General features: G+C 36.1%; 1 protein-coding gene across 1 annotated transcript in view; it reads right to left on the bottom strand.

Moving 5' to 3' along the window:
* The window catches only part of LOC110849015, a 28,396-nt gene that overhangs the window by 3,140 nt on the left and 12,561 nt on the right, over window positions 1–12,695 (bottom strand). The window contains exons 4-13 of the mRNA XM_022096390.2: window positions 11,379–11,476; window positions 1,884–1,956; window positions 1,691–1,820; window positions 1,371–1,618; window positions 1,102–1,301; window positions 821–1,029; window positions 539–742; window positions 366–479; window positions 206–297; window positions 87–131 (exon numbers count right to left, since the gene is read on the bottom strand). Of these exons, the coding sequence (XP_021952082.2) occupies window positions 87–131; window positions 206–297; window positions 366–479; window positions 539–742; window positions 821–1,029; window positions 1,102–1,301; window positions 1,371–1,618; window positions 1,691–1,820; window positions 1,884–1,956; window positions 11,379–11,476 (1,413 nt within the window). The remainder of the gene's footprint in view (window positions 1–86; window positions 132–205; window positions 298–365; window positions 480–538; window positions 743–820; window positions 1,030–1,101; window positions 1,302–1,370; window positions 1,619–1,690; window positions 1,821–1,883; window positions 1,957–11,378; window positions 11,477–12,695) is intronic.

Genomic DNA, 12,695 nt, shown 5'->3' with positions numbered 1-12,695 from the left:
TAAATAAGTGTTGTGTAATTGACAGATTTGTGCTTGAGTGAAAATTCTATCCCCCCAAAAAATAATGCACAAAGTTGTCCACTTACCATGTCGATACAATCCATGGCGTGAAAATCTCCTTTAGGTGCCCACTACATAATACATAAGGTAAGATTAAAAATTACCTTAACGAATTCAACTTATGTATCGTAAGGGTCTCTCTTACCACTGATGGCTTAAGGTTTTTCTGCCTCTCAGATGACGCACTGGGGGTCGAATCACCAGTGGTGCCAGGTTCCGCTTCTGCTTCAGCTTCGCCTAAAAAATTGTGGACAATTGTATGTAAATTAAGTCTAAAAAATTTGTTGAAAACTGGAATGTCGTACTTTCAGGTTCGGCTTTTGCAGTCCCTTCAGGCTCTGGTTCGCTGGCTCCGGCCTCTGCCTCCGGTTCGGGCGAGGGTTCCGGTTTCGTTTCTGGCTCGGGTTCTGTTTCCGGTTCTGTAAAAGACATGTTTAACAAGTTTGTCCATTTTCGAGATATTAAGACAATAAAATACCTGGCTCAGCTTTGGCTTCTTCTGGTTCCGGAGAACGTTTCTGTCTCTGCCGGTTAGATCGAGTCACTGCGATTTGCGACGTTTCGACATGAACATCACTTCCATCCTGGACTCGATTACTTCTCAATTTTGACTTTAACTTTTCTGCCCCAGATTTCGGTTTGGGCGTCGTTTTTGCTTCTGGTTCGGATGTAGTTTCTGGTTCTGTGGAGGAATAAATATTTATGTAGTTGGCTAAATAATTAGCCAAGTGAACCTCAAAGTTATTCTCGTTCTTCTTACCCGACGTAACTTCCGGTTCAGAAGCAGGTTCCGAAGCAGGCTCAGAAGCTGCAGATTCGGGCTCAGGCTCTGCATGAGCAGATCCTTCGTGAGACTTATTCTTGTTCTTGCTTGGCTTTGTCTTTTCTTTCGCTGCCGTTTCCGGTTCCGCGGCGGATTCTGGTTCCGCCTCGGCTGTTGATTCTGGTTCAGCCACGGCCGACTTGTCTCTAGAAAAAGATTAATAATTTCGATAACACACAGTTATCTTGCCTTGTCTACTAAATATGTAAATCACTTACGACGATCCTGATGAAGCCGTGTCCAACTTGGCATTCTTCCCAATTCGTTCCACCTCCGCGGTCGAGTTGTCAATGAACGGCCAACGTTTGCAGGTCGCCTTAAACCCGGCCGGTCTCCAGCCAAGAGCTCCGTATGAGGTTCCTTTCACGGTTAAGATCATCTCGATCTCTTTGTTCTCATCTTTTGTGGCTGGGAGAATCTAGAATCCCACAAACACAATTTTTATACGGTATATATCTATGTATGATTTCCTCGTCAGAATTTTTACCCTGTAATGCAGCGTCATCCTGTCGGAAAGGACACGTTTCGTGTGCCTCGTCAAGTCCAAAGGTTGACCGGAAGTTGGCAGTTTGGCTGCATTTCTCTTACGACATTTCTCCCCGTGAAATCCTGCCGAGCAAAAACATTGCTTTCTGGGCAGAGCGGTGCCACCAAGGTCGATGCATTTTCCATTGTTACTGCATTCCGATTCTGTCTCGCATTCGTCCTCATATTGGCATCTCGCACCCCAAAATCCTGTCGCAAAATTTCCGTTAATTAATATAATTTGCGTACATAAATTTGTATATTTGCGTCACATATTTGTACCTTTATTGCAGACGCATCGACCAACAACCGCTCGTCCATTTCCGCTACAAGTTTCCTTAAATTTCTTCGCCGGAACGATATCAACGTCAGAGCAGGACCAAAAGCGGTACTGATTTGCCCACTCGGACGCCTGAATTTTTGTTATTGTTTCAGATTTTGAAATGCTAATAAATTTATTAAATATTAACTTTACCTGTCGCAAGAGTCGGATTGTGCAATCATCACAGGTAAAGTTATCCGGAAGTTTTACAGTGTGGGCTTGAGCTCTATAATACATACAGATAATTTCAAAAATAAAAAAAATCTGTATCGATACTTTCAATCGAAATTGATCCAATTTAGCAATAATCCAATCTAATAATCCATCTGCACCTGTCGACCATTTAGTTTCGTAGTCTAATAATCTAGGCACGAAATCATTACACATTTTGATTCGACTACCACTACCAACCAACGCATTTATTCAAACAATAAGACCAAATTTAACAGCGTGAATGATGCCATGATGACAGGCTATACGTGAACCTGCTGCTGCTGCCTACATTTATTGCGTTGCGTATTATTGCAATTTGGCGTGGCGTGGCCTACGACCCACCGACTAAAAATTATAAAGGATCGAAACAACGCTTCCCACGATGCAAAGAGCGATAAAATCTTCTGTTCATAAAGGGAACAAAAGATCATAACTTTGACAATCAGCCAAATTCATCACAAACTAAATTACCTGTTAACAGCATACACACAGAATTATTAATGTCCAACTAAACTAGCTCCACTTGTTCGACATGAAAGCAAAAGTGCGTTAGAGACGAACGACTATCTTCTCTGATCGATTTAGGTCACTTGTTCATAATTCATAACGCTGTTTTTGTGTCCTTCTTCTACCATTAGGCAAACTACAAAATACAAATGAATACACATGTACTATTTGGCAAGTGGGAAAAGCTTCCATGTTTTTAAAATGTGTCCTAAATTGAGTGATTAGTTAACTCCATTGACTAATTAGTGCCTAAAATGGGGATGAAATAGGTCGAGTATTGATTACTTTTTTTACGACGACGACTCAGTTGTGTCATCTTTTTTTACGTAATGTGGGTTTCTTCATGTTCTGCATACTTGCAGAATACCAACGAATTATGGTGATTTAGTTATTATTCGAATCCGTGGACTAAACTCGAAACAGTTCTTGAAATATTTTACCTTTTCAAAAAACTCTAGTTTCTCTTTAACGTGTGCAAAGTAAACACATTTGCATAAATTACTATTATATAAAAAATGGGTGGAGGGATAGAAGGCAAGGTCATGCAAATTCTAATTCTAAATTCTAATTTCAAACGGTCGCTTTACTCAACGGAGTGTGACGTGCATTATTAACTTAAATTCTAGTTAAGCCCAACATAAATACGTCTTAAAGCATAATTTTAAGGAATAGTTACGATGTCCACATGCGATTCGAGAATCCATCACCGTGAGAAAATGGGCTAATAATCACACTTAATGAGTCTACTTAACTATGCCAAAGCTGGTCTGGTCATGTTTTTTTTACCAAGTTTAAACAATTGTGTGTGTTTTGCAGTAATTTACCAGTTTTAAATTTAACCAAGGGTCAGGAAGCATGCAAATTATACTCCTGACTCAGTGAATGAGCTTTTCCACCAGGAGACCTCAGATATCTTGCGTAGTTTTGGTTCGTCATGCTGCCACAGTTCTTGACATTACAGGATTTACGGGATTGTAATTGGTCCAAGGAACGATGATTTTAATTTGCAAATTATCGCCGATGGATATTTTAAATTGCTATTTCCAAAAGTACAATAAATCAGTCGTCGTCGCCACCACCCACCCACGCGGACGGTCATGACTTCTGTAAATGTAATCAAATCTCATGCATTGAAAGTGCAATGGTCGTGAATAAACTCAATTAGTTCTCGTTATCACCTAACAGATGCATTTCATGTTTTATTCTACTTACTGCGTCTAGAATTTAAATCAGCAGCAGTGCACTGACACGGACTATGTATGTATGAATGCAGGCAGGCAGATGATGCACTAATCTGCATAATGGCTTTCTGCTCAAGTTTGTCATGCATATGTGCAAAATATCCCAGCTTGCAGGGACCGGAATGAAAAGTTTAGCACAAAATGTGGCAATATTTTATTTTATTTGTACATATGCTTGCCAATTTTGTGTGTGGTCAAGTAAATTAGGGTGAGGTTTGAGGATTTAAATTAGATGCAAATTGCCAATGCAGTTTTCTTAAAGATATGAATTTTTGTCGTACATACTTCATTAGCAAACAGGACACGTGTCGTGGAATGACATTTTCGCTGGTCAGCATATTCAACCTTAATTTCAAAATTGCATTCCATTACAAATATGGCAATATTTGCAAATATTTGCACCAATTATTCCAGTTTTGTCAAATCAAAGCCTTCCATATTTCGATAAGATTGACAACTCCTATCATTCGCACATTTTAAAACGTAGTAAGCATATTTAGGACTACTACAACTTGACGTTCAAAATATCCCATCCTTCATATTATTATTAACCACGTCTGCTGAACGAACACAATAAATTAATGATTTCCTTCCATCCATCCGTCAAATGGATGACTTTGCAACTATGTATCTCCAATCCACAACCCACCGACAGAACAATGAATATTTAATTTCAGGAGAAGTCTCAAACTGTAAATTAGCCGAGGAGTGAAACAAAAGCAGACTATTATTCTACGGAAAGAAAACATGCATCGTTTCATTCTCATGAATCTGAAGCAGGAAGAAGATTGCGCGTCTTCTAACCAAAATATGGCAGAAAACCGCATAGCTAATTAAGCCATTATGCTCCCTGCCAAAAACACTATACGTTGGTCGTCGCTATATTGAAATTAGCACGTAAATAAAACAAGCAATGCTTTGCTATAATGATAAAAATATGTGTTTGTATGTATGGCCATCGCAGATGATGATGAAGCCAAGCCATTTTGGTAGCACATTTCGCCATGCGAAATTTTGATAGCGTGTTTATAAAACATTGTATATTCGCAATTGGATTGGATTGATGTCCACTTTCATTTTTGTTTTGTCTGAATGTTGTCTTCCGTTGTGATTTTCTGATTCTGTTCGTTTGTTACTGTTTGTGTCTCATCAAAATATTTATTGGAGTTCTTCTTGCATAACTATGTTAATAATTTGCACGTGCGATGCGATGGCTTTGCGTGTGCAAATATTTGGCAGTGATGTTGAATGGAAATAAAGAAATCAATAATATAAGTACTAATTAAATTATATATATCAGTGTGTTTTCCAAATTTGTTCTTTTGTCGCAATAATTTTCGACGTTTTGTAAGACTAATTTTCCATTGAGCATTTTACTATGATTTTCCCGACGTAAGAGTTTTGCCAACAGGTTTCTGGCAGTTTTAATTTTTTCGACGTAAAGGCTGGAAATTGGCTAATTTGTGTTTTTTGCTAATTGTGTGATTCTCGGAACAATGTACAAAGCGCTGCATTGTGCTAACACGCATAAGGATCATTGTACAATTATTTCCATAATTATTTTTCACTAAAACTTCCGAAATGAAACATAGATTGTTGATGTTAAGCGTCGAAAAAGGTATTTTTGGGTAACAAATATATATTTCAAATGTTTGTAGGTATCTCGCGAATCTTGTGTGTATTTGATTTTTAAATATTTTTCTTTGATTACGAAGAATGACCAAAAATGAGACTCTCCTAAAATATCAATTAAAGATAAAACTAATGCAAAAATTCCGATCCATAATCGATCTTCTAATCCTTTATTACAAAATAATTAAAACTTTCTACCCTAATGAATTTCATGTCAGCCAATAACAACGGTACGCATCATTTTACTTCGTACTTTCCTCATACTTTTTTATGTAAGTGATATACGCACCAGCAACAATGTCACCACCGACGACCACTCCTACTTATCTATCAACTACACACACATTTACAAATCTGCATCGACTTTGTATACATTTTTGCCATCACAATTTCGCAACGAGAGTGACATGAGACACAAAACTAAATCTAACGTACATACACCTAGCTTAATGAACTATGTGACTTAACTTATAAATTGTCTCATCAGCTACACACACACCGCAGGACACACCTCACACTGTTGTGTTTTAGATTTATAGCGACATTTTAAAAAAACAGCAAGTAAACATATTCAAAGTTCAAACATTTCTAGAATTATTCATCATCATCCCAATTAAAAAAAATATTACTCAACCAAACATAAAACTATTACTTAAATGCTCAACTAATTAGAGAGAAAAAAAAATCCAAGCTAAGCATAACACATACACTAAAATCAATATCAAGTCTACAAGACGGGAAGGAATCGAGTAATTAAATTGATTGGCTTATATTTTTTCAGATTAAATTTCCGATAAAAAGATTCGAGTAGCATTGCAAATTCAAATAATATGCAAATCATGCATACCTACCTACACAATCACATTTTGTCACAGGATTGACAACCAGCCATCATCTCGTCATTTGCATAGCACGTATCGTAGGAAAATCTATTAACTGCTCAATTTAAATGTTAGATTGCCTCCCTGCACGTAATTATTTCTCACCGTGGTGAAAGTGAATGGATGGATGAATGAATATAAATAAAATCAAATGCAACATGCCATAATTTTTTCAATACTCCCTGCGACACGACACATCCATGTTCAAAATATTATTAATATGTATTTGTTTTAAAGTCGGTATTAAAAAAAAGAATGAATGAATTGGTGATCATGATTCTTCGACATGAGAGTAAATTAATAGCTTTTGACCAATTGTTTTATTTCTCGCGTCGTTTAAACTCATTTCAATTGACACAAATCCATTCACGGCTTCACGCCTCGCATTCTTCGACACATTTCGTTTTCAATTTAACACGAGAAGAGAAGAAAGTAAAATAAAATAGCCATGAGGGCGAGGGACACTTGTTCATTTTCGTTTAAAAATAAATCATTATTTATTATCATAGTTTGAATAGAGGTTTCGTTAGATTTGCTTTCTTGTATATGACAAGTTTCATTTGCTAACTTGTATTTTTTTGTGGGTAGACATCAAAACAATACATTGTTTGGATTAAAACATGCCAAAAAACCACAAGTGGTGAGCTTCTCCGCTTCAAAAATTTGTGACAAAACGGATTTCACACGCTGCATGAGATCGTACAAATTTTTTGTTCAAATAACTCAATTAAGCGCATGCAGAGCTAAACGAGATGAAATGAGCACCAAGTATTTTTTTGGGGAAAACTTGGGAACAAATGGCTGAAAAGAAAACAATTTAATCATGCCAGGTACTGGTAAACTGGAAAAGAGACTGAAAGTGGTTGGTGGTGGCAAAAATACAGGCGTAAAAATCGACACAGTCTAAATGATGAGACCTTCGTTACATAAAAAATCTGTGTGTGTAGGTTGATAAACACTTTCCATCACAATTGCACAATTGATTCTTCTCCTCTTGCGTAAGAACAAAGGTCTCTTTGACCTTTGTGGGACCAGAGTAATTAACAAAAACTAATGCATAATATGTAGTTCAAGTACCTACAAAATTGGATCTCGTCCAACTATCCATCTACGCCTGGGAAAAACTTGGGATTAATTAAACCACCTACTTTTAGGTATTAGCTACAAAATGATATCATTTTGTACTTATCAGTCATGTAATTTTGATGATATTGACAAGAGTTCATCGCGCATTAAGTACTAATGTTTGGTGGGAATTGCGTAGACCGTGGGAACCAAAAAATAGAACTTTACTGTCACAGTCGTATTTAAATACTTGATAAAAACAGCGATATTTTTTGCAAAGTGATGCAATTTTTGCCTGTTACAGAACAGCTCTCAATTTTATTGCTATACATTCAGACTTATTTATAACTTTAATGAGGGATGAAAATTGTTTTAGCCCACCATAAATAAATTTTTATTTCTATAAACTTTTCGCAAATAACAGAGTAAGTAGATTTGCACGCCAAAAAAACAAAATAATAAAACCAGCCAACTCTTAAGTTCTCCATTTCCTTTGCTTTTACCAACCTTGAGACCTTGAAGAACTAAATGACATCTCCTTTTCGTACGTACGTAAATTGAATCTACATCGTTCTTAAACGACCTCACACACAGTCGAACTGAACAAAATACAACAACCAACCAAACCCAACAATGAACTTCAATTCAACAACTGTCGCTAATTTCAGTCATCTTGCAATGTCTTTTTCTAACGTCTGGCCGAGTAAAGCGCATAAGCAGCTGAATAAAATAAACCAACATTCATCCTGACCTTTAACGAGATAGATGATAATGCAATTATGTACAATAACTAACTGCCATGCAGACCACCACACATTCATGATTCACTCGATATATATGTAGGGTCCTTAAAGTGGTTACTGGTTTGTACAATGACACAACAATCAAAATCAAATTGACACCACAATTACCTTTACAATGCGGCTAACAATTGAAACAAGAATTAAATTTATTTTCATTCCCAGACCCAAAAATGGATGGATAGAATGTAATGGAATGAATAATGCAGTATGTATTTATGCACTTGATCGCATTCATGTACTTAGGTTTGACTTTGGTTTTGGTTCAACAGTTCAATGTTTTTTGTTGCGATAATCATTTGTCGAAGTAATTGGCAAACAAGTGCAAACTCTTGTGCAAATTTGGCTGATACGAAATAATGACGGCTTTTGTAACACCGCGAGAAGACGAGGTAGGCAAAGGTGACGAGCTGAGGTCACATTTAAATGCTTAATACTGTAATGTAATGTCTGTCCAGCTCTAAGACAGAGTTCGATTTGAAGAAAAATATAATTGCGTAATTTTCACTGTAAAATCTGCACCTTTTTGCAAACGCCTACACGATTATGAGGTGTTTAAGGATCAACAGGGATGTAGTAGAACATCCGTTACCTTGAAATTAAGGTTTCCAAGTTGTACGTACAAACTAAGTTAGCCCGTCTTTCCTCATCTTCCTCGTTAATTTCGCATTTAATACGTCTTATTCATGGAAATCACCACTTAATGCAAGTATCTACAACTGCATCATCCTCCTGCATGCATAATAATTTATTGTTGTGTTATGAATATGCCAACAACAAACATTTCATTATTTTCCACTATGGAAGGGAATTATGCTTCGCTGTACGTATGTTTCCCTTATATCAGTACTCACATTACACGGTGTGTTGCTCCCATTATGCAAATTCATGTAGTGCATGAGTTGTGCGAAATATTTGGATTTAGCAAAACTGAAAGTGATACCATTATTAGAGAGAATACGTATTAAACTAGAATGAATAATTTGCAGTGTGCCGTACCGTGTAGGTAATTATCTAGTATCTCAATGTACAAATAGTGCAACATACCATGCATTACGCAACAATGAGATCAAAGAGCACATTATGCATGTTATGTTATATAACAATGGCATTCCATATATTGTGCACTTTGGTAGTACATATGTAGATTCATAATAGCGTTGAAGGTTTTTTTTATAGCTTAATTTTTGTAACGTGCCTACGCATTTTCGTATCAATAATCCTCCTACTGCATGCAGCAGATCAAATCTTTTGTGATGTGCAAATTACTTATTGCGAAAATGTTGCGAAATATGCTGATCCAGTAAAATAATTAGTCAAGTCAATTGTGTTTAATTTTCAATTTAAGTGATGGTCAAAATTTTCAGGTTAAGAATTATTATAAAACTCTGGCTACTTAAATTGATTTTGTTATCTTATTCCTTACTAAAACCTTGACTAAAATTCTTCCCCGTCTAGTTTGACATTGAACCTTGTCATTTTTTTGAGTCTGCAAATTGTAATCTTGGACACAAAAGGTGATAATGTATTTGTATCCAAACCAATCAACTGTCACTGACTGAGAGTAAATTTGGACACCAGGCGCAACAAAGGATTAAAAATAAGTATATAATATTTACATCCGTCATGATCATCAAAAAAATCCATCCGTGCCACGCTTATGGCGAAATAGTAAATAGTGTCAGCCAGCCAGACAGGCAGGATATTATTAAATAGTTGACAAGTCAATATGGAAAATTTTACGAAAAAAAACACAAGACGCCACAATTACCTAATGATGACAGATACTAAACTGAGGTCCTTTTTGCCTTGGGGTATTAGCTTTTGTGGTACTGCGATACACGAAAAATGTATTTATTTCATTCCCTTGGTGCATTCATGACGAGGCAAATTGTTTTGCGTTATCCTTACATTGAATGATGCGAATAATGAATAAGGAAGTCGTCGTATCATCCAACCATCCATTCATTTACCAAACAACCAAGTATTTACCGCAGAGATATGGGAGCAGATTTCAGATAATTTATTTTGGCATTTTTAATGGTTCGTCATCTCTTGGATAGACTTATTTAAGCAAAAGATGACCAAGTTGGAGAAGGATTTGATTAAATTTTGTGGGTTCTCGTGAAACGAAGTGAAGTGAAATTAATTGGACAGAATGTGATGAGAAGTTAGTTAGTAGAGGATTTGTATTTTACATGATTTGGATACAATGTTGGTGAGATTTAAGGTGGAAATGTGATATTATCTACGTCTCAGAAATTTCATGGTGACCGGTTATGAAAAAATGAGACTCTGACTCATTTCCTGTTTTCTGCAGCTGCTGGAGTCCAGATTAAAATTTTCGTTTTATAACAACAGTTGCAATTTGCAAATATGAGTCAACCTTAGAGCAAAGAATAAGCGCTGTATCACTTGAGGAAGTATTAATAATCATATTTAGCCGTCTGCAGTATCATTTTTACATCACGTTACACCTTTACAATTGGTAATCAACAAATGAAAAATCTATATTGAATTTTATCTCAATTCAACATTCACAAAATTTACTTATCGTCGCTGATTTGTAACTAAAGTGCATTCTCAAATAAAAATAAAAATATAAGACTCATAATTTGAGTTCTTACACAGATCTATTTTTATTTTTATCATCGCCACAAAAAAAACCCCATGAAATCCATTCATCACCCGCAATTACCACCTCCAACCGCATTTATTTAAGTACTACCCGGTAGCAAACAAGAATATCATCTTTCCGTCAATTTGTCACCAATAATTTGTGCATCAAATCAATCATGAAACCGACGCAGGGAGGAAAAATCGACAAAACCGTGTACTTTCAGCTCCTTAATGAGGTTATCGATCTGATTTGACGGCTACATGATGATAAATCTCTCGATGGTGTGGTCGACGTCAAGCAGTAAAAAAAGTGCAAGGAACCATTCAACCGGTCACACACACCACTCCGAATCTACTTTTTCGGCTAAAATTCGCATCACAAAATCAATGCCTACAGGTCTCATGTATGCGCGTGATAAACGCTTAATGTCGTAAATTTCAGCCTTTCGATGAGGAAAATGTTCGTGATTTAAGGAGAGAGAGAGAGAGGAACAAATTAAACCAACCCCCAATTTTCCACGGGGCTTTATAGCTTTCATTTTTTATGAGGGTGTAATAGTGCAAAAAGAGAACATGTTGTAGCCATCGGTTGGTCTTGCATGCATGCAATGAAACGGTGCTTAAAATTATTTATTATTATTGGATTGGATTATGTTGCATGGATCGTCAAAATTTGATATCTGCACTTACGTGGGGTCTCCCTTGATGTAGTCTTCATTCCCGTTTTTTGGTGTCAAGTCCAGTAACATGCGTTCTTGACTGTCCATCAGTTCGAGGCGATATCCACCCTGTTGTAGAAAAAATGATTAGTATTAAGCTGTGATAAGTTGAAATTTAAACCTTCATGATCAACGCTAAATAATTTTTGTGCATTGCAAATATCGCATTTCCCTTGGTAGAGTATTTTCTTCAATATTAAATTCTACCCCGAATAATTTACATGTTCAAAATTTTATGAGTCTTATCATATCGCATTTTTAATCCGACTTTACTATTTTCTAAAGATTACAGTGAAACTCATCCTCAGTCCGAAGCCATGTAAATAGTTTTCATAACTTCTTAATAACCACTTGATCGCATTCTTTCCGGTTGACAATATGGTTGGTCGGGGGGTATTTAATCTTTATCCACATTTTTTTAACTGGGTTGGTTTAATCCTAATGCATTCTATCTAACAATTTAAGCATGCATAATGTGATCAAAAATTCACATAAGGAAATAATGCAGTATTTGACATCGCATACTTGGCAAGATATGAATTTCAAGCCGGTCGTATGAGGTGCAACGTATAGAATAATCATACATGTAAAAGCATCACCATTACGTTTGATTTGATGATCATGACGATGATGTAAGTAAAAACTAAAGAACTGACGCCTTAAAGAATGACTAGCCGGTTGGTGGTGGTTTGGTTTGCTTGGTGCGGCATACGAATAAGAAAATATACAAGATACATAACTGGTTCGATGATGGTATGAATTTAAAAACGAGATGAAATCCAACGGTCAAGCACCTTGGTTAATTCATCTCTTGCCATCATGTAACAACAACTGGTGGATAACTTGAAGAGCTCAACTAACAACAGCTTTTATTGAAATTTATTACGTTATTTACAAAAAGCGGGTTTATTTCACTGCATTTTGTGTACGTATCTTTTTCATTTAATTTGGAAATTGTGTGTGAACACCATACCACGGTATCTGATTATTTAGCAATTCCAGCACATTTTGAAATTAGATAAACAACAATTTCAGTTCGGTAAAATATCATAATTTCAAAAATTTCACTTTTATAAGAACCACTGTAATGATGATATGCACCCAATTTTATGCTTGAGATAAACCTGCCTACTTATTTATTTGCGATGATTTTATTCTGTCGGTAAAAAATTTAGGAATTTGTATTCAATTTCCAACTTGCCTAGTATATAATCATTCCTCATGAATCAAGTCAGTCGTCGTCAATTTATTGCTCCATTTGATCATTTCATTTTATGATTTAGAGCAC

The sequence above is a fragment of the Folsomia candida genome, unplaced genomic scaffold, assembly GCF_002217175.1.
Source record: "Folsomia candida strain VU population unplaced genomic scaffold, ASM221717v1 Fcan01_Sc004, whole genome shotgun sequence".
Taxonomy (NCBI): Eukaryota; Metazoa; Arthropoda; class Collembola; order Entomobryomorpha; family Isotomidae; genus Folsomia; species Folsomia candida.
The sequence above is the reverse complement of the archived record's forward strand: the minus strand, read 5'-3'. Positions and strand labels throughout refer to the sequence as shown.